This window comes from Pipistrellus kuhlii, unplaced genomic scaffold (genome assembly GCF_014108245.1).
Source record: "Pipistrellus kuhlii isolate mPipKuh1 unplaced genomic scaffold, mPipKuh1.p scaffold_m20_p_4, whole genome shotgun sequence".
NCBI lineage: Eukaryota > Metazoa > Chordata > Mammalia > Chiroptera > Vespertilionidae > Pipistrellus > Pipistrellus kuhlii.
In genome coordinates, this window is record NW_023425540.1 from 64,759,217 (window position 1) to 64,783,036 (window position 23,820).

Genomic DNA, 23,820 nt, shown 5'->3' on the forward strand with positions numbered 1-23,820 from the left:
GTGCACCCAGAACTCAACATTTTACATGATTCACTTGGGGTAAGTTAGAAAGCATGGTTCAAGTTGTGGGTTTTCTTATGAAGCCTAAGGGCACTGAATTTTAACCTCAGCAGGGATGAGAATCAGGATCTGAAACTCAGGTAGTTCTGTTTGTTTCTTTCCTGCCTCTTTTTCCTCCATTTTGGGCTTCATCTTTGCTTTTCCTCATCTTGCCCCTATCCTGCCCACTCTGTTCTCTTTCACTCCCCTTCTCTCTGACTTTCCAAACAGCTCTCATTGCTTAGGTATTTCCAAGGTCCCTGTATAGTGGCAACCTCAGCCCACACTAACTCAAGTTCTTGGGTTGTCTTGGGTTAAATGTCCATCACTGGTCCTACCTAGTATAATCAGCTGTGGCATTAGGGGACAGGGTGATGGGATGTAAAGAAAAGAAGATGGATAAGGAGATATTCCAAAAGATGTCAGTATCTGAATAAAGATTCTAACATTTTGTTCCTCACCACCCACACACACTCTAATCAGATGTTCTTCTCTTCTATTCCTGACTTTGGTTTTAACACTATCATTCATGTAGTTTCCTAAGCCAGAAGTCTAGGAATTATTTTTGAATTCCCTTCTCCCTTAGCTACTTTCTATTCCCATATCTTGTCCTTCCCCAAAATCTGTTATTTTTATCTTCTAAATACGTAACTACTTCTTAGTTTAGGTTCTTAATATTTCTCACTTGTACTTCCTGCCTTAGGTATTACCACACTTCAAATCACATTCTGCACTGTAACCAGTGACCTTGCTAAAATGCAGATTTGATCAAGATTCTGTCCTGCATGGCATACATGGTCGTTTGTGATATATACTCAAGATACCTTTTTTCTCCAATTATACCATCTACCTATCCCATACTTTTTGTACCAACTATAATTTATGAACCTCAAACATATCAATCTATTTCATGCCTACTTGCACTTTTTATAGAGAATGGAAGAGAAAGGGAAAGGTAACACACCTCTCCCTGAATAAAGACTGACTCTTCATTTCAGCAGCTTTTCTTCACTTCTTATGTTACTTGCACTATGAAACTTTCCCTGATATAAGCACTCTGTCCCGAAAAGAATTATTCACCACGTCTTCTATACAGCTCCTTAACCTTCGTATATTTCTACTGTCATATTGTATGAATCTGCTTCTGTGCTATTCCTACACTACTCACAGAGACCTTCTTAAGAAAATATTAGTACATTGTCAAGTCTTTGACCCCAACAGCTGGTAACGTGTCAGGTGTATGATAAATGATGCTGCCTGGCTGGCCAGACTAAGTGACATTTAATGTAACATTTCTTATATTTATTGTCATATGTACAATGTTGAGGTTGTTCTGAGTCTCAATATATAAGGAGAGTATTACTGAACTATTACAAGAAGAGTCTCTAACCAGAGTTGTTTTTGTGTTGTAGTTGGTTTAATGTTAAGTGTCGGAAACAGAAAAATGGATAGGCTCTTCATTTTATAGTCACCTTTGGCCAGTTCTCTAAAGCCATTTAGTTTCTAATTCAGTTTTTTTTTTTTTAAAGGAACAACTTTTATTGCTGCTTAAGGCAGAACAAGATGCCCTGATTTAATATTCTTTTGTATTCAGCTTGTGACATTTGAAATAATCAACAGGAAATCATAGTGGTATTTTAAAAGATCATTATATATATACTGCTCTCCTCATACACATGAAACAACATTTAGAAAGAGATCATCATGTTGGAATTCCAGTTTGTTTCCTGGCATGTGGTTTCTATAACTTTAAGCCAGTATTTTGAATAAGTCCTCTAATCTTTAGCAGTATTACAATTTTAATATGTAGGGTTCATGATTTTCACTGTAGGCTGTGTTGATATAAAAATACTATCTCAAGCATATGGTGGTTGTAAAATATTTTTATATTTTAAATTAAGAGCAGTTGTGACAAATAAAATTTGTATGTATTCCCTGGTTTTGAAACTACTTGATTCTATTTGAAAACACAGGAAAAGTTATATATCCTTGTTGACAAAAGTGATGAAAATGCTATTACCATTTATTCAGTCATTATACACACCTAATTTTAAAATAATAAACTAATTTTGGAATTGTTTCAGTTCAGATAAACTGACTTCAGAGGCTTTTGAGTATGTGAATAGTGTGGGAACAGGAAGTAAGAAAGGATTATCACATGAGCTTTTCGTCAAAAATATTTTTTGTTTTATTTTGATTTTTTTTTTTAAAGTTTTGTAATTCTGCAGATTTGAACTTACAACCTTGGCACAATGTTCCTACTAATTGTGCAAGTATGCAAAGCCCTTTTCAACTGTTAATTCAAAAAATTTGGACAACCGATACTATTATCATAATGTTAGCATGAAATAATGTGGTGATTGAGAAAAGAGGCAAATATTACAACATAGTTTGTTTGAAACACACAATGGGAGACATAGAGTCCTAGAGTAGGCAACAATAAGAACAATAAATAACTGGTCTAGAAAATGGGCTTTTCTTTTTTATTCAACTAGAATGTCACCTGAATTTGGGATTAACAGAGACACATTATTTTTAAACATTTATACTCATGCCCAGCCTGTGTGACTCAGTTGTTTGAACATTGGCCATGCACCAGAAGGTTACCAGGAGGTCACCAGTTCGATTTCTTGTCAGGACATATCCAGGCTTTGGGTTCCATCCCTAGGAAAGGGTGTGCAGTGGGCAGCCAATCAGTTTCTCTCTCATCAATGTTTCTGTTCTCCTTGTCATTTTCTCTCTCTGAAACAAATTAAAAATATAAATAAATAAACATTTGTACTCACTAATATGCTCACATGAAATTTGTGCCTGGGAGGGTGTCCCTCAGCCCAGCCTGCACCCTCTCTAATTTGGGACCCCTCGAGGGCAGTTGGACCTCCCTCTCAAAATCCAGGACTGCTGGCTCCAAACTGCTCGCCTGCCTGCCTGATTGTCCGTAATCACTTCTGCCTGGAGCCTAACCACTCTCCTGCTAGCCTATCGATGCCTAACTGCTCCCCTGAAGGCCTGGTTGCCCCCCACTGCCCTCCCCTGCAGGCCTTGTCTCCTCCATCTGCCCTCCCTGTGTCCATCTGCCATCTTGTGTCCACATGGGAGCAACCATCTTTGACCACATGGAAATGGCCATCTTGTGTGTTGGAGTGATGTTCAATTTGCAAATTACTCTTTTATTAGATAGGATAGTATTGTTAGATTTCTGTTGTAGTGGAAACCATGCATTCTCCCCCACCCCCCAACTAAAATAGCTAATGTTAGTATTTTGCTACTCAAAGTATTAATATCTCATGACAACAAGAGAAACTCAGTAGTGTTCTATTTTTTTCCTTAAATATGAAGTTTATTCCGTGGTCTCTACCTGCTATTAAATTATAAAAATGATTCTTTGGCAGTTTACAGTGAAAATGTATACTTTACTTATATTCTTGCCCTTCTTCTGTATAAAAACTATCCAGACCCTTCAATTGTTATATTAAGGTTAAAAAAAAAGTATGGAGAGATCTTTACTATTTTAATTCTTAATTTCTGGTAAAACTCAATATATTAAAATAAAACTTGTGGGTTTTAGTTACTATTAATAATTCTGTTACTCACTATCTAAGATAGCATACCAGTTTATTAATGATCATATATCTCTTAAGACTCAAAATTTGCAACCAGAAAAGAAAAAGAAAAACTACAAATTTAAAAAAAGACTAGGAATTTCAAGAATAGCTATTACAAATTCCATCCTATTTGTTCAGGCTAGTTAAATAAATTATAATTTAGAACATCCTATGTTTATAGATGGATAGATTTCTGCTGCCAGGGAACATACTATTCTGTGGGAAATAAGCATATGAGTCTCTCTGAGATATATACTATACTGATAATATACTAATCAGAGTTTCAGGAACCTAGAGAAGGGATTCGTTAATTGACAGGATTTAGGGGAGATCTTACAGAATGGCAAGCACTGGGTTGGAACTTTGGAAAAGGCAGTCTAGGTAAATAGAGCATATCAATAAGAAATTATACAGATCTGAAAGTACTTGGTGTGATTTGGAAGAGCAGTTCAGTACTTCTTTTACAATATTTAGCACATTGAAATATAATTATTTCTTTAAATGTCTCCTCTTTTAAGGGTAGAATGTTGTCTTTTATCTCCAGTTCTTAGTGTACTAATTGGCATAAAGCATCCATTTAGCAAGTATTTCTTTAGTAGTCAATATCATGGCTGGGATATGGAATGGATAGAGGAGCAAAAAGTTAAAGATAGTGGCCTAATGGTAGATGAGATTACCATTTAAAGCCTTTAGGGAATATGGACCATGAAAGTTTTTGTGTTTTCTAGAAAGATAAATTTGAAGGAGAGTGAAGGATTGATTGGAGGGGAGATAACTGATTAGGAAGCAGTGACTGAATTACTTTTTCCATGCACTAAGGAGACATCTATTAAGCCCATCTTTATAGAATGTAATTTACAACATAATTCACTGTTCTTGCTCTGCAAAGTATTATACTATCAGAAAAGGGCTGATATTCACACTTTTAAGAGCAGACTAAGTTATGAGAGGTGCTTTGAAAATTTTAAAAGAATAAGAGGTTGCTGCTAGCTAATAATCAGGGACAGTTTCCTGGAAAAGGAAACAGTTAAATGAAAAATATTAATATTACTGATTTACCAAATTGATATGAGTTCCTTGATAATCTTTAACTGATCCCATGGGGGGGTGTCCCTCAGCCCAGCCTGCACCCTTTCCAATTTGTGCATGGGGGGTGGGGTGTCCCTCAGCCCAGCAAGGATACTGTTTAATGCAACAACTTCACCCCAGACTTTTATGCTATTTATAGCTAGGAAGCTCAACTTCAGATGTAAAGGCGTGCTAATAAACAATTTAATAGTAATTTTAGTTATCAATTACTGCACACCTACTCTGTGCCAGGCTCTCTGCTCTAACATACATATACAGGAATGGGTGAAAGTAGATTTACAATTGTTCACATGAAAAATAATACAGGAATAAATAGTAATACAAGAATAAACTGTTTCACATACTCACACCTACTTTGCCAACCCCTGTATTATCTGTAATCTTCATAGTATTTTTTCAAGACTCCTATTTAGCCTCACTTTACTGATGTATAAACGAGGGATTTACAAATTAATTGCTTTGCCCAAAGTTACACGACTAGAGTGTAGCTAAAGTCAGGATGCAATACAAATCTGTCTGAATCAGTAACTCATATTTTTAATACTATACAAACCTAAAACTCTCTTCCTTTTAAGTATTAGTTCACAATTTTAACAAGAATAGTTAGGTGTTATAAAGAAATGTGCTTTTTCTAAAAAAAAAAAAAAAAAAGAAATACCTATGCTTTTGCATTATAATTTTAATGCTCATTAAATGAAAAGTAAAAGTAATGAGATGATTTATCATCATTGCCTCTTGAGGACAAAATCAAATTTGTTTATAATTTGACATAATTAGAATAGTTAGGCCTTTCTAAAGATAGAATAACTGGTTATCATATAAAGATTTCTGTTTAAGCAGTTAACATTTAGAAATAATATCTGGACGCTAAATATCCAAATTATCAATTCCTGAGGCATCATGAATTAGTAGCTACCTTGTTTCCCCGAAAATAAGACAGTGTCTTATATTAATTTTTGCTCTCAAAGATGCGCTTGGTCTTATTTTCAGGGGATGTCTTATTTTTCCATGAAGAAGAATACGGTACACATTTATTGTTAAATGAAAATAAAAGAAATTTATTACCTGTATACGGAACGGTAGTATGGTAGTTGTCAACACAAACCAGACAAACTGTGAATCCTACAGTATCAAGAATTTACTCATTTATTCAATGACAATCATGTCATCATCTTCTGGACCATCATCATAACAATCCAATTCCTAAATTTCCTGGTGAATTTCTTGTGACTCCATTTCTTTCAGAATCAGTGGACCAAATCTCTCATGTTTAGCCTAGGGGGGCCTTATTTTCGGGGGATGCCTTATATTTCACTCAGAAGGAAACCTGTAAGTAGGTCTTATTTTCGGAGGATGTCTTATTTTCGGGGAAACACCGTAGCTATGATTAGGTTTCTGAGCATTTTCATTCCTTGCTGCATTTGGCATAATATTTTAAACAATATTGAGTGTAACATGATTCTAGTATTAATTGATGTAGACTCTTTAAGCTGTTAGCACATGAAGATATATTCAATGGGCAAGAACTAAAAGTAATTCCCTTAAAAAAAAAAAAAAAAAAAAAAAAAGGAATAGCCAAAACCGGTTTTGCTCAGTGGATAGAGCGTCAGCCTGTGGACTGAAAGCTCCCAAGTTCGATTCCTGTCAAGGGCATATACCTTGGTTGTGGGCACTTCCCCAGCAGGAGGTGTGCAGGAGGCAGCTGATTGATGTTTCTTTCTCATCAATGCTTCTAACTCTCTCTCTCTCTCTCTCCCTCTCTGTAAAAAGTCAATATATAAAAAAGAATAAGGTAGGGTTGTCTGCTTTCACCATTTTTATTCAACATAATACTGGAAGTCCTAGCCACAGGGATAAGACAAGAAGAAAAAAATAAAAGTTTGTGTTGACAACTACCAATTGACAACTACAATTGGAAAGGAGGAATTTAAATTGTCATTATTCGCAGATGACATGATATTGAACATAGAAAACCCTTAAGATGCCACCAAAAAGCTACTAAATTTAATAAACGAATTTGGCAAAGTAGCAGGATACAAAATTAAAATCTGGAAATTTCTGTCACTTTTATAAAATAATAATGAACTCTCAGAAAGAGAAACTAAAAAAAAAAAAAAAAAAGGCATTTACTAGTACCATTGCACAAAGAGAGAGAGAAGAGAGAGAGAGAGAGAGATGCCGGAATAAAGTTAAGCAAGGATGTAAAAGACTTGTACTTAGAAAAGTATAGGACATTGAAAAAAGTAATAGAGGAAGATACAAAATAAGTGGATATTTGTACTGTGTTCGTGGTTTGGAAGAATTAACATCATTAAGAGGTCCGCACTGTTCAAAGCAATCTATAGATTCAACACAGTTTCTATAAAATACCATTAGCATATTTGACAGATCTAGAACAAATATTCGAAAAATTTATATGGATAAAAAAAACCTCCACCAGCTATTTAAGAAAGAACAAAGTTGGAAAAATCACAATAGATATCTAACTGTATTACAAAACCATTGTAATCAAAACAGCCTGGCATTAACACTAGAGCAGGCATATAAATCGATGGAACAGAGACTCCAGAAATGGACCCAGGTCAATATGGTCAATTATTGTTTGACAAAGGAAGCAAGAAGATACAGTGGAATAAAGACAGTCTCTTCAAGAAATGGTGTTGGGAAAATTGGACAGTTACATGCAAAAAAAAATGAAACTAGATCACGAACTTGCCATATACTACAAGAATAAACTCAAAATAGGTAAAATCTTAAATGTAAGACCTGAGACCCTAAAAATCTTAGAAGAAAAGAGAGGCAGTAAAATCTCAGACTTCTCACAAAGCAAAATTTTAACTAATACATCTCTCTTAGGTCAAGAGAAACAAAAGAAAAAGAAAAAAAACAAAACAAATGGAACTACATCAAAGTAAAAGGTTTCTTCACTGGAAAAGAAACCATCCACAAAATGAAAGGGAACCCACTGTATAGGAGAACATATTTGTCAATGATAATCTGATTAGGGGTTAATTTCCAAAATATATAAAGTACTCATACAACTCAACAAAAAGAAGACAAACAATCTAATTTAAAAATGAGCACAGACCTGAATAAACATTTCTTCAAAGAGGACATACAAATGGCCAAGAGACATATGAACAAATGCTCAATATCACTAATCATCAGAAAGATGCAAATTAAAACTATAATGGGGTGCCACCTCACACTTCCCAGAATCACTATCATTAATAAATCAACAAAGAAGTGCTGGAAAGGATGTGGGGAAAAGGATACCTCAGTACACTGCTGTTGGAAATTCAGCCTGGTACCGCCACTATAGAAAGCAGCATGCCAAGTATTCAAAAAATAATAAATGGAACATCCATCTCACTTCTGGGATATATCCTAAGAATCCCGAAACATCAATCAGAAAGTATAAATGGCCGAGACCAGTTTGGCTCAATGGATAGAGCATCAGCTTGGGGACTGAAGGGTCCCGGGTTCGATTCCGGTCAAGGGCATGTACCTTGGTTGCGGGCATATCCCAGTAGGGGGTGTGCAAGAGGCAGCTGATCGATGACTCTCTCTCATCGATGTTTCTAACTCTCTATCTCTTTCCCTTCTTCTCTGTACAAAATCAATAAAATATATTGAAAAAAGAAAAAAGAAAAAAAGAAAGTAAAAATGTACATCTATGTTCATAGCAGTATTATTTACAATAGCTAAGTTCTGGAAACAGTCCAAATGCCCATCAGTATATAAGTAGATTAAAAAGCTTTGGTAGTCTGCCCGGTGTGGCTCACAGGTTGAGCATTGACCTATATGATTCAGGAGGTCACAGTTTGATTTCTGGTCAGGGCACATACTAGGTTCCAGGTTCAATCCCCAGTGTGATGATTCTCTCTCATCATTGATGTTTCTATCTCTCCCTCTCCCTTTTTCTCTGAAATCAACCAAAGAGAGAGAGAAAAAGAGAGGGGGGGAAGAAAGAGGGGAGGGAAGAAGGGGCAAAGGTATGGGGTGGAGTGGAAGCTGGATGGAAGGAAAGAGGATGGGGAAATGGGATACATCTGTAATACTCTCAACAATAAAAAATTTTTTCTGAAAAAGACAAGTATACATTTTATTTTGTCCTTGAGAAAGGTTACTGGACATTTAAAGTTCTAGAGAAACTACTTAAATGAATTAGAGCTATAATAAATAGTCTGACTTCCTTGATATTTTAAAGATTATCCTTTATTTTTTCAGTTAAGAACCACTCACTGTCTTTTAACATATTCCTAAATTCTATGTAGCACATCCCTATATCTTATAATAGTTATAGGGATGTGCTACATAGTTACTGTCTCAATCACCTAATATAATTTTCCTAAGGTCTTTTGATGAATTTCCTAGGTAATTTACTGAAGGGGGAAAAAAATGTTCTATGGGCTTATGTAATTGTTTATTAAGTTTTAAGTGCTTCCCTTCCACCCCCCTTCAGCTCTTTGGTGCAGGGCAAGGAAAATTAAACTTGAAAGTACTGTGTGTGTGAGTGTGTGTGTGTGTGTGTGTATGTATGTGTGTATGTATCTCGTATTAAAAAAATAAAATATTCAAATAAAGCTGTATTTATGTCTTTTATTTGATATACTGAATAATAACAAAAATAATAACTGTATAGATCTCACCTCCTCTATTTTATTTTTAATATGTTATTGGGAAAACAAAAGTTAAATAGTTTTAAATATTTTATTTACTCTCTATATATTTACAAAATAGTAAACTTTTCTTTCCGAGGCCAGGCATTTTGTTAGAAGATAGTCTCTAAAATGAAAAGAAAAAGCTGTCTACCCTGATTTATTCCTTTGATTTGCAGAAGTGCTCTGAGTAAAACCTTCAGGCTGATGTAATTGCTGCATCTCATTTCTCTGCTTGCCTCTTTGAACATTCAGAAGTGGGTAATTTCATGAAGTTCCAAGAACAGTTTAGATGTTTTTATTTGGCTTAAAAAATGTTATCATGTTTAATCACTTGAGTTAAACTATTTTTGTTTTGTCCTATTTTCTAAAAGGTATTTCTACTGTGAGAGAGAGGACTATATAATGCCAAGGGGGGGTTGCAGCTTCATTTGGTGAAATTATTTGATTATGTTTATGCTCTGTTAGTATCTACTTTTAAATATAATGCATATCTTTGGACTATTGAATTTAACACATTGTTTTTTAGCTTTTGCTCACATCAGTAATTTCACAGCTTGATGAAATAATTTATAGTTGAAAGATGCATTACAGTTCAGTTTTTAGAATATGAAGATTCAGCTTTAAACATGAAAGTCAACTTGGAACTAAAGTGAGACAGTACTGTTTGTAGACATTTAGTAATTCTTTAACTGGCTGCCAGCAAAACCTGACACTAGTAAAATTTCCTAATAGTAAACCTACTTTGTTTTATATATTACTCTTTTGTTCAAGAACCTAAATTACCTTTCTCTTGTCTACCAGATGGGGTCTAATTCCTTATGGGTAGTAAAAGCTAATTCATCAGTTGATTCTTCTCATCCTGATCAACTTTATCTCTCATCCCCATTTTTATCTACATAATACAATCAACTTTATATCCCTACACATACTTTGTACATTCCTGTTTTTAAGTTTCTCTGGTAACCACATGGCTTTCACTATCACCTCACACATACTCTTACAGAGCTTTTGTTGGGGGAGGCAGGATAGATGCATGAGGATTGCACCTAATGACAAATATCATACGGGTGGGGAGGTTTGTGCAAATTGAGACGGGAACCCCAATATTTGGGTTATCTTTTTATTATTCCCACTATTGAGAACTAAACAGAAACTATCTTGCCTATTTTATCTTCGTACATATATCAGGTGTTTTTTTTTTGTTTTTTTTTTAATCAATCTTTATTGTTCATATTATTACAAAGGTTCCTCATTTCTTCCCCCCTCCACCAGGTTCCCACCCCACCCTCCACCCTCTCCCCATCCCCCATTGTCCTCATCCATAGGTGAACAGTTTATGTTCAGTCTCTTCCTCCCTCCCTTTCCCCGATAGTAAATCCCTTTTCAGATAGTAAATCTGTTACTTAGCATTTTCTCATATCAATAATACCTCCACATGCCCAATGATACACTTCACACAAAAGACATTTCCAAATAGGTCAACCAGCCTCATCCAGGCCCCACCCAAGGCACTCACAGATCAACACCCCAGCGCTATACTAACTCAACACATCCAGATCTAAGCCTTCATCACTTGATTCAGCAGACCCTCAAGTTCCCGCAAAAGTTTCCAGTCATGTCTGAGAGGCAGCCGTGGGGCAGGGGCAGGCGAGGAGCGAGCTGTTTTGGGCCAGGCTGCTCCGGGCCTGGCCTCTGTTGCTCTGGTTTGTTCCACAACCAGCTGCTCCGGGTCTGGTCACTGCCACTCCCGACCTAGTTGCTCTGGACTTGGCTGTTGCTGCTCCAGGCCTGGCCGCACCCGACCTGGCTGCTCTGGGCCCGGTTGCTCCGGGCCTGGCCGCTACCAGCCTGGCAGCCGCTGCTCCGATCTTCGTACATATATCAGTTTTTAACAATCTACCATATTATATCTTCTTTTGTGTTATGTCAGGTCATTTGCACATTATAAATTCTACTCTTTTTGGTTGTCTTTGTATACAGTGCCCAGTGTTCTGGATTCTAGAAGGCTATTCAGTAACATGCTTCACATTAAATCTTGCTAATCAAAGTAAAAATAAATTTCTGTCTATTGTTTGCAGATTTCTCAGTTCCTTTTTTCCTATCAATCATTTAATAATAATGCTTGAGATTAAATTTCCACTTCAGGTTTAAGAATTTGAATTTTAAATACAGTTGACTTTTGAACAGCATCTCTATCACCCTGCTCAGTGGAAAAGCAGGGTAACTTTTGATTCCCCCAAAAACTGAGCTACAGCTGTCCCTCGGGATTAGTTCCAGAACATACACACACAATCTCTCTCTCTCTCTCTCTCAACACTCGCACACACAGTCTCTGACCCACCAGACACACACATACACACACACTCACCCGCCAAATACCAAAACCTGTGAATGTTCAGATTTGTTATATAGCATGGCATAGAATAATGCATATAGTTGGCTCTCTGCATTTGCAGATTCCAAACTGTGATAAGTTTTGATCCATGGTTGGTTGATTCTATGGGTGCAAAACCCTGGGTTGTGGAGAGCTGACTATGATTATTGAGAAAATTGCTTGCACATGAACCTGTGCAGATCAAAACCATGTTGTTGAGTATCACCTGTAATTAATTTATTGAAGTAAAATTAGCATAGATGACTTTAAAGATGTAGAAGGGTATAATTATAAAAGCAAAGAAGAATAAAGAATAAAGCCACTTCTATCATTTCCTGAAAATTTTAACAAGTTGGGTTAATACTGTTTTTGTACCACTAAGATGCAATACCATTGTTCTTAATCTGGTACTAGTTTAATAATTTTTAAAACAATTTCAAATCTCTTTAGTCTTTTACTCCACATAACTGGCATAGATGAAATATTAAGATAGGATTGACTTCAATGCCATTTTGAAAAATTATGCCAAAACTATTCAGTATGGAGAAATCCTGAACAGAGGTCTTTTGGAGATTTATCATACACCATGTCCACCATCATTGTCTGTGTTACATTGTAACTTTAGACCAGAGCTGAAATCATTCTTACTATTTTAGTTAGTATTGTAGGTTTCAAAAAACAAAAGTTTTACCAGATGTTATTTAGTCCTATAATTTGCCAGAAAAGTTCACATACTTTTATCATGTCATCTTGGAGCCATCCAAAGCACTTTATTTCAGCTCAAAGAAAATCTGTTAGGTCTGTACTTTGTTTACCAAGTACTCTGTTAGTTTATAGAAATTTAGAAATTTATGTGATGTTTTCTTTGAGAAGCTTATAGTCTAATGCAGCGTTTTTCAACCGCTGTTCCGCGGCACACTAGTGTGCCGTGAGATGTTGCCTGGTGTGCCGTAGGTGCAGACAAGACAAGAAAAATTTTATAATTTTTCACTATTTTGTTTACTTAATATTTCATAATAAAGTAATTATAAAATACTTTCTTTGTGTTTATTTGATTCCTATTCAAGAGAATTACTTTATATATAGTCAATATAGGCACAGAGTTAAATTTTTTAACATTTTCTAATGGTTGTGTGCCTCGTGATTTTTTTCATGAAACAAGTGTGCCTTTGCCCAAAAAAGGTTGAAAAACACTGGTCTAATGAGTGAGATGGACACGTGAACAGAGAATTTGAAAATGAAAAAAATTTTTAGATTATTTTACTAGTTTTCTCTACATGAAGTGTTGCATTAGGTTTAATAGTGATATAGATTCATATCTCAACATGACAATATTAAAAATTTTGTTTTACTTTAGAAAATTAAATTAATGAAAGACATAGTTATTAAATGTGCTCTCTATAATAGTTCCTGAACAGGGGCAGTGTTTACTAGCAGGTCTAGCTTATGCTCTCCTAATATGAGATAAATGAAGTATTCAATTTAACAATTTAATTAGACTACCTAATAAATGAAAATATTCTTAGTAACCATTCTTTAAACAAGTATTCTTGAAGGATTTGTCAAATGTCATGAGCTTTTCTAGGTACTTAAGATATACCTGAGAAACAGAAACTTACAGTGTTCTGATATTTGGGAAGAATTGGGAAAGACAGTATAGTAACTAGAGTCCCATGCATGAAAATTCCTGCAAGAGCAGGCCTTCCTTCCCCTGGCTGCCTGCCCTGGTTTCGTCCAGAATGACACTTGGAAGGACTTCCAGTCTAATTAGCATATTACCCTTTTATTATATAATAGTATGTTAGTAGATGATATACTATGGAAAATTAGAGCAGAGTAAGAAGGGTTAGGAGTGATGATGCTGTGAAGGAGTCAGTTTAATATGAGTGCAGAAGACAGTACGGGCTAGAGATAAGAGACTTGGGGAGTTGTTAACTTGTACATGATATTTAAAATCATGAGGTTAAATGAAAATCACTAAGGTGGTATTAGATAATGGTGGTGAGTACCAACGACAGAATTCTGGTCCACTATTAAGCTATAAAGAAGAGTAAGAACTAGCAAAGGAAGCTAAGGAAGAAAAACCAAGAGTATGGGTCCTGAAAGTCATACAAAGAAAGTATAGCAAATAGAAAAAATGAATTAACCTGTGAAAAGGTGATAACAGGCCAAGAAAGGGAAGAGTCAGATGCTGCTGCTAAGTTGAATAAGAAGAGGACTGAGATCTGTTCATTAGATTTTACAACATGGAAATTGTTGGTGACTTTTTTTTTTTTTTTTTTTTTTACAAGAATGTTGTTAGTTGGAGTACTTGGAGCAGAAGCCTACTTGAAATCGGTTTAAGAGAAAATAAAGAGCATTTGGAGATAAAAGGAATTAATAAATGTTATAATTAGAGTGACCACATAACCACATTTTCCTGCAATTCTCCCATTCCTAACAACATAATTTTTAATAGTGCCTCCTTTCTTTCTCAAATGGATCCTCATTTGAGTAAAAAATTATGTAGTCATTATCATTATTCTTTTATCACACCTGAAATTGACCAGTTGTATCCCTTCAAAGGTTAACGTATGTGACTTTTTGAGAGAACCCTATTAGTCCATGCTTTTCTGTCATAACAAAATGTTGCAGGGCTTATACTTTTCCTGCCTCCGATCTGTGGTCAGCCATTTTTTTCTAAGAAGTTCTGTCTCATTTTGGTGGTATTTAGCAAGCAAGCATTGAAATGTGGATAGCTTTTGATTGGGGGGAGGAGAGGGAGTGAGAAAGATAGATGGCCAGATAGAGGAAGGCAGTTCACAAATAAAAAAATTTAAAGCAGACATTTTACCAAAGATACTGAGGTTGGAGAATAGAATCATTCAAGGGATTCTATGTAACACTGAATGGATGGTATTTGCGATCCCCTAGAAAAAGTATAGGAGTCCTGAGCCTGTGGTTAAGATAATGGTAATCCAAAGGAGGGAACAAAATTCAACAGACACTACAGCAAAGAAAGAAAGGAGAGGGATGAGAGTATAACAGAAACATGACAAAGAGGCACGCAGTATCAGATGCCTGAGCTGTTTAATCTGAGCAGCAAAGGCTGGAGACGCCATTAATTGCAACGAAGAACACATGGATAGGTGAGGGAAGAGGACAAAGGTTATTGGGGGTTTTTGTTGTTGTTTTTTAATTTCTTGGGAATATGATGACAAAGTGTAACCTCTTGAAGTTCCATCTGGTAGAAGTGTATTTAACAAACAGTAGAACAATATTTAGGAAATAAGGTTTTTATTGTTACTAAAGGATAACCATAATGCAATTCCTATTTGGGGAAAAGCATGAAGATTTGGATATCAATAACTCTCTCACATGTTATTTCAGATTTTTTATTTCAGAGAAATGCATTTCTTGCCTAAAAAAAAAAAAAAATAAAATAAAAATCTTCAAGAATCCAGACTTTTCTTGGCACCTTGTAATTCTTTGTATTGGAAATTAAGCCCTCTTAATCTAAACATCATATTTTAGTTTCATCACATTTTGGAAAATATAAGCAGGTTTCATATATATATATATTTATATGTGTGTGTGTATTACATTTTTAAAAATAATTTTTATTTTTATTTTGGAGTAATTCTAGATTTCCCCCCACAATTGCATAGTGAGTACAGGGTTCCTGCACACAGATCTGCATAGCTAGTCTCTCCTGTTGTTCACTGCTTCCATAACCCTGGCACCAGTACAGCTAACAAGTGAATGCTGGTGCCGTGCTTGAACCGGACTATAGACTTGTGTTTCTCTAGTCTTTCACTCATAGCCTTCTTCTCTTGGAGGATATACCCAGAACCCCACACTGCTTTTAGCCCCATCTGTGCATTGTCTCCCAGTCGTCCTTGTTTTTAATGACCTTGACGAGATTGGAGGGTGCTGTGTGGAGAGAGGTTCAAGACTGGGACTAATGAGAGGACCCATCCTCTCTTGGCCATGTGCATATCCAAGCTTGGAAGGCAGTGCCTTCCGGCACAATTATACCCAACAGCTAGAGTTGGAAGCTAGAACCTATGTTCTGAGTGGTATAAGCTGCGAGTAAACCAGGTTTAATCAGGTGCATGTAACGGAGTAGGATCGAAACCCTTGAGAATGCTGTAAACATCTTGACCAAGTCCTTACTTTGCCTCCTGGCATCTGCTACAAAATAAAGACTGGGTTTCTGGGGTTGGGTGCTGTCTCTCAGGAACCAGCATCCCACCGAGACCCAGCTTTCATTCTCTTGTCTGTCTTTTCCAAGCTTTTCAGCTGCCCCCTGTCATGGCGGGCCGTGTTTGGCTGCACAGTGCTGGTCCTGTGTTTTGAAGGATGCCCTTTGGATTCTCTGCTGTTTTCCTCATAATAAACGAGGTTTTTTGTTGGTTTGTTTGTTTGTTTCATTTTTTTTTAAGGTATTAAGTGTGTGCATATCTTATCAATTAGGTTTTATATTTTATTAAATTTAAAAGCCCAACTTTAATGAGAACCTGTTGAAATTTAAAATGTCTACATGGTCACTGCCTTCAAGTTACTTTTTATTTTGGTACAGTATCCTTCTCCATAGCCTGATAAAAAATAGTTTGGTTGGAAACATACTTTCCCCCAAACCACTGATGATACAGTTATAAATTAGTATATAGTTGTCTTCCCTTTTCCTCAGTTCTGTTACCCATAGGCAGTTGCAGTCTGAAAATATTAAGTGGAAAGTTAATAAGTTTCAAACAGTTCATAAGTTTTAAATTGTGCACCTCTATGAGTAGCATGGTGCAATCCACATTGTCCTGCTGTGTCCCACCCATATGTGAACCATCTCTTTGTCCAGTGTATCCACATTGTATATGTTACCCACCTGTTAGTCACTTAGTAGCCATCTGGGTTTATCAGATTGACTATCATGGTACCACAGTTCTTGTATTCAAGTGACCTTTATTTTACTAAATAATGGCCCAAAAGTACAAGAGTAGCGATGCTGGCAATTCAAACATTAATAAATTAAGGTTTTAAAAATTATTTAAAATTAGATATTTCTCAACAAACCTCTACATTTCTCTATAAATTGATGAAATTGCCAATGTCATTAAAATAAGTAAAAATTTCTGTAAATGTAATAATTCTTAAATTAACATTTTTAGTTATATTAATATTTTTATTAAGGAAATGTTTTTATCCTGGAATTTTATAGCACATTGAATGTTCTAGCTTTCATAGAATATAATTGTTGTGGAGTGATTAGCTTTTAAACTCATTTTGCTGTGACATTTTTTCTTAGCATGGTCATTTATTACTGTGTGCTAGAAGTTATTATCTTTGAAAAGTTGAAAATTTACTTAACATCAGATTTCTTAAGCGCAAAACAGGGAGAAATTTATAATAATAATAACAGTTTAAAATTAGAGTTATAACTAAAATTATTTTGTTTTATTTTTTTTACAGGAATTGAAACCTGACATAGTAACTAAATCTGCTCTTGGTGATGATATCAATTTTGAAAAAATCTGCAAAAAGGTATATCTGCAGTGGGTTGTATTTTTTTTTTAAGTTCCTTATTTATATTTTTTACTTTTTTCGTTAATGAGAAAACTTATGAAGAAGCCAGGTTTTATTAGTATGTAATGAATTTTTCCCACCTGATCTTCAGTATTGCCACCAAAAAATATTTTGTAGTTTATTAATATTTTTGCTGTTATCACCTTCAAGGTCCTTTAAGGCCCTGACTTCTTTACAGTTAATTGATGTCAGACATGTTAAATGTTGACATAACTTTATGTGATATTTATGTGTTAGGTAACAGTTTGTCAATCTTACTAATTCAAACAATAATAGTTATTTTTATTCTTTCCAAGTAATATTTCCATGAATATTTCCCTTAACCCCTGCCATTCACCCTATGAGCGATTTTTTTAAATCCCCTTTTACAAATGAGAGAACTGAGAGGATGTAAGATTATACCACTTATAGTTAGGATATTTATCCAATTGTTCCACTTCTTGAATTTGCAACTCCTGCTTCTTCTTTACTGTTTGCCTTTTTATATTTCTGCTCATTTTACTAATGCCTACAATTAAGAGAATTCCTACCTGAGAACAGATTTTGGGTTGATTGATTTTCTACATTGTTTTTCTGTTTTTGCTTTCCTTGACTTTTGCTCTACTCTGTATTATTTGGTTTTTCTTGCTTTTTTTGTTACTTACTTTGCTTCTTTTCTATATAGTTTCTGAATGTGGAAGCTTAAATTACTGATTTAATATCTTGTTTTCTAATGTAAGTATTTAATGCTATAAGTTTCCATCTAAGCACCGCTTTAGCTACATCTCATGTATTTGATATATTTTCATTTTATAGTTCAAAATGATTTTAATTTCCTCTGAAATTTTATCTTTAATTGATGGCTTAATTAGAACTATATTATTTAATCTCTGAGCAAATAGGGGATTTTCCAAATATATCTTTTTTTTTTAAACTTTTATTGTTGAAAATATTACATATATCCTCTTTTTCCCCCTCATCAACCCCCTCCAGCACACTCCACTGTCTGCTTCCATGGGTTATGTATGCATATATGCATACAAGATCTTTGGTTCATTTTTTCAGGTATATCTTTGTTACTGTTTTCTTTATGATACATGAGCATACTCTTTATGGTTTTTATTATTTTAACTTTATTATTTGTTATCTTGGTGACTATGTACACTTGAAAACAAAATATATTCTATTGGGATCAGTGTCCTGTAAATGTTTTAGGTCAAATTGAGTGATGATGTTTTTCAGGTGATTCATATCTTTACTAATTTTCTTCCTGTTTTAAGGATTGCTGAGAGAAAAATATTGGAATCACCATCTATAAATGTCAGGTTGTCTAGTCTAGTCTTGAGGAAAAATATACTCTTATTCTTCATTTATGAAGACTTGCACGGACTTCTCTACAATTAATTGGTGTTAAATATGTTAAATGTTAATGAATTTTATTAGAAGAAATCCAGAATAGAAAATGGTTTTATTTATTTGAGGAGAATAAGGACTTGTTGTTGCCATCATTGTCCTTGTCAGTAAAGCAACACCAAAGTATTGAGCATGATTTTACAATAGCCTCTTTATTTTATACTACTATGATTTTTCAGTAAATATTATTTTATAGGATTCATTCATAAAAGAGCAGGAAAAACTTAGTTTTATTATAGCTTTAAACTTGTGGTTTGATCTATATCTCACACAAAATAATGACATCTTAAATAGAATAGTGGTAATTGTATAAAAATATGGCAGGATATATTTTTGCTTCCTCTTGAGAGTTTTGAAAAATATATAATTTAAGATTTTTACCAAAATAAAGTTTTCAAGCTTTTTGGTTGCTAAGTTCTAAAGGTATTTAATAATGTTTAATTTGTGTCAAGAGTAAAAAGCAATTATTTTTAGTTTCTTAATAATTTTATGTTTTTATATATAACACTTGGCAATTATTTATGACTTAACTTTAACTTGAAAATATCCTAAATAAAATATCCTGTGCCTTTTTCTTTTTTTTTTCTTTTTTTTCTCTTTTTTTTTTTCTCTTTTTCTCAGCCAGATTGTTTCCCTTTGGAAAGTTAACATCAGTTAATATATGTGTAGTAAGTGTAAAATCAGTTTTTTAGATTATCTTCTGTCTCTCATATACTGCCCTTTGTTCAGCCTTCCAGTGTTTAAAATATCATTTAAGCTGAAAATGGAAAAATAAATGTCTGCATTACCTTATCATTATTTTGTAATAGTAAGTTCATTTGTATATGAAGTCCTGAGATTTGTAATAGTAATTCACAAATGGTGATGTTGAAGAGCCAGTTTCGGCCCAATCCCTGCAGGACAGGCTGAGGGACCTGAATTTGTGCACCAGGCCTCTAGTCCTATCTAATAAAAGAGTAATAAGCAAATTGACCATCACTCCAACATACAAGATGCTGCCCCCTTGTGGACACAAGATGGCCAGCAGGGGAGGGCAGTTGGGAGGGACCAGGTCTGCAAGGGAGGGCAGTTGTGGGCGATCAGGCCAGCAGGGGAAGGCAATTGAGAGGGACCAGGCCTGCAAGGGAGGGCAGTTGGGAGCAATCAAGCCTGCAGGAGAGGGCAATTAGGGGTGACCAGGCCTGCAGGAGAGGGCAGTTAGGGGCAATCAGGCTGGCAGGGGAGTGGTTAGGGGGTGATCAGGCTGATAGGCAGAAATGGTTAGGGGCAATCAGGAAGGCAAGCAGGCAAGCAGTTGGGAGCCAGCAGTCCTGGATTGTGAGAGGGATGTCCAATTGCCAGGTAGGATCAGGCCTAAATGGGCAGTTGGACATCGCTCGAAGGGTCCCAGATTGGAGAGAGTGCAGGCTGGGCTGAGGGACAACCCCCTCCTGGGCCTGTAGTATGCATATAATATCTTTGGTTAATTTCTTCCCACCATCCCCTCTCCCACCTTCCCTCTGAGGTTCATCCATCTGTTCCATGTTTCCCTGCCTATTTCTGTTCCTGCTTTGAGTATCTGCCCCCTGGTTGTCATTGTGCGTCAGGTCGGCCGCCTATGCTTTTATATATATATATATATATATATATATATATATATATATATATATATATATATATATATATATATATATATTTGCCATAGGAAGGGAGCTAAATGGAAGATGACCAAATAGAAAATAAGTCTGTTGCATAGAGCTCTGTTATGTGCGGTTATGTGACATCAGAATAGACTAGAACAAACTAATTTTGTGGAATATCTTACAGTTTGCACAATTTCTCCTTATGCAATCTTATCTTTTTAAAAAATATATATATATTTTATTGATTTTCTACAGAGAGGAAGAGAGAGGGATAGAGAGTTAGAAACATCAATGAGAGTGAATCATTGATCAGCTGCCTCTTGTACACCCCCTACCGGGGATGTGCCTGCAGCCAAGTATGCCCTTGACCGATTTGTAATATTGAACCTGGGACCTTTCAGTCCGCAGGCTGATGCTCTATCCACTGAGCCAAACCAGTTTTGGCAGCATTCTTATCTTAATTGATCTTAAAACACTGTAAAACAGTGACCTCATAGAGAAAGTATTCATGTGTGTGTGTGTGTGTGGGGGGGGTGTAATAATAGTAATGTCTTTATTTTTCAAACCAAGGGAACGGGGTACAAAGATTAAATAGCCAGTTAATATGTATGTGATAAGTGTTTAAAGCTAGAGAATTTAGGGGCTGGAACGCTGATATTTCCAGACAGCTATTGCCAGAATTTCAGGAGCGTCTCAATTCAAAACATCTGTTGTGTGCATAGCAGTTGGCACTGTGGAAGATTTGAAGGGAATAGAGACAATATATTTTTTTATTAACACAGTTATAGATGCCCTCCATTCTGCCCCTCCTTGCTCTGCTGTGCCCACCTCTACCCAGCCCTCCCCACCCCCTGGCCTTCATCACACTGTTGTCGTGTCCATGGGCTCTGCATATACATTCTGTAACTAATCTCTTCACTTTATTTTATCCATTCCACAGCCCCCTCCCCTCAGAGATCTGTCAGTCTGTTCTGTGTATCCATACCTCTGGATCTATTTTGTTTGCCAGTTTATTTTGTTTCTTAGATGCCACATGTAAGGGAGATCATAGAGTATTTGTCTTTCTCTGACTGGCTCATTTCACTTGGCAAAATAAGCTCCAGGTCTGTCCATGCCGTTGAAAGGATTTTTTTTTTTTTTTAACAGCCATCTAGTATTCTATTGTGAATATATACAACAACTTTTCTAAAGGATGATGTAATCCAGTAGAAATAAAGGACAGTTACAGTGAACAACTATAGGATAAGAGGCAGCAAAGTAATACTTGTTAACATGAATACCAGTTGCCTGGCTCATTAGGTGCTTTATATATGCTAACTTTCTCAGGGGAGATGATGATAAGCCCAGTTAACAGATGAGACCATGGGCCCAGAAAGGTAGAAAATATTCCTATAGTCACATGGTAGGAAATGGCAGGTCCAAGGTCTAAACCCAGGTTTCTCGGTTTTTGGCCTACAGAATGAAAATTTAGGACAAAAGGATGGAATACGTTTCCATATGTGTAAGACTGTATTTTTGAATCCTGGTATCATAGGGATTATGAATTCAACAAATGCAGAAAGGTCTCCTGTGCCCTTAAATGTGAACTCTAAACCTTAGTTTGCCACTGTTCTTTGAATCCATCCGAATGGACTGTTTCTTTTTAGTAAATACAAATATTGAAGTGTTGATTTATATCTTTAGGTAAAACACAGAATTGAAATTAAATCCAATTAAAAGTACTGCTACTAGCAGTCTATCTCTACCAGTTCATTTAGAATCACTTTGTTTTAGGTTTAGGCATATTTTCAAAGGAATGAACATTCCATGTAAGAGAAATTTAGCAGCCCTGGCCAGTTTGGCTCAGTGGATAGAGCGTCGGCCTGCAAACGGAAAGGTCCCAGGTTTGATTCCAGTCAGGGATATGCCAAGGTTGTGGGCTTGATCCCCCTACTGGGATCTTACAGGAGGCAGCCAGCCCATGATTCTCATCATGGATGTTTCTATCTCTCCCTCTTCTTTCTTCTCTGAAATCAATAAAAATATATTAGAGAGAGAGAGAGAGAGCTTTTGCATTTTTAGATTGTTTATATTCATATGTACATTCTCAAAATGGTTTTCAAAATTGAACACCAAATGCTTTGTGCTCACGATAAATACCCCTATGCCAAAATAAAAATTTTCCATTAAAAATTAGGTGTTTTCCCTTTTTTATTTAATTTATTTGAAATGGAAGAAACTGGAGGTGCGTTAAACCACAGTTTCCTGAGAATTTTCCATGGCAAACATTGTGTCAACTTTAAATAAGGAAACCTGAGGTTCCTTTCATACCCCACAATATTGTGAGTGCTTTCATGCAGGTGTAAAAACTATTTGCTCACAGACTACTTAGTCTTTTAACTGAAAAATAAATTTATTTAAATTTAAGATGTATGACACTATTTGAAAATTTTTTGTAAACTTCCATAGCATTTCCTGTCTCTCCTATGAAGTTTATCACGTTCTGCCTTGGAATTGTTCTTTGTGCATTTGTCTTAATTTTTTGAATTAGTGCAAGATTATAGACCTCAAAAGATGGTATTTGTCTTCAAGACCATACTTTCATATAATAAGTCATGTTTATATAAATGAAAATATAAATATGAGTAAATATAAAGAGGGAGGATGTAAGTGAGGAAGGAGGATGGATCGGAGAGAAATTAGACCGAGAGAAAGGAAGTCTCACGGCAGTGGCTGCCTGCTTATTCTTATGAGCTCCTACACTTAGCCTGGTGCTTTAAACAATTTGCAGCAGTCCCAAAGCACAACCAACAGTGTGAGCCTGAGCCCACTTGCTTCATAAGCCTCTTTTTAAAAATGTTTATATTTGATTTCTTTCCCAAAAGGGGAAAGGGGCTTGAAGTTGGGTCACAAAGTGAGAGAAAGTTATCTCAGATAATTTGGAAGAAATTTTCTTTCTCAACAACTTCTCATACTAGACTGAATTCAGAAACCTGACTTTGATACATGTAGTTCTTAAATTGTTTATTTAAAGCAAGTTAGTTAAAAATACCAATTTTGTAATTTCAGCAATCATTTAAATAAACTTATTTTTCCTAAGTAAAAAAAAAAGTGAAATTAATACTTTAAATCCTTTTTTAACTTTATTCTTCAAAAAGCAATTAAAAACCATTCATTTACTTGTTTAAATATAAATTTTAATAAGAATTTGCAAAGGATTTGCAAACACAGACCAAAGATTTTTTTTTTAAATATATTTTATTGATATTTTTACAAAGAGGAAGGGAAGAGAGATAGAGAGCTAGAAACGTTAATGAGAGAGAAACATCGACCAGCTGCCCTTTGCACACCCCCTACCAGGGATATGCCCGCAACCAATGTATTGTATATGCCCTGGACTGGAATCGAACCAGGGACCCTTCAGTCCGCAGACCTACGCTCCACCACTGAGCCAAACCGGTTTTGGCCAGACCAAAGATTTTATTTAACAAACTGTC

At 35.5% G+C, this 23,820-nt stretch overlaps 1 protein-coding gene across 2 annotated transcripts in view; it reads left to right on the forward strand.

Moving 5' to 3' along the window:
• The window catches only part of SRFBP1 (serum response factor binding protein 1), a 65,807-nt gene that overhangs the window by 23,601 nt on the left and 18,386 nt on the right, over positions 1–23,820 (forward strand). Inside the window, exon 4 of one of the 2 annotated variants that reach the window (XM_036409062.2) lies at positions 17,217–17,288. The exons of the other annotated variant lie outside the window; for it this stretch is intronic. Coding sequence (XP_036264955.1) covers positions 17,217–17,288 — 72 coding nt within the window. The remainder of the gene's footprint in view (positions 1–17,216; positions 17,289–23,820) is intronic. 2 annotated transcript variants of the gene reach the window in all.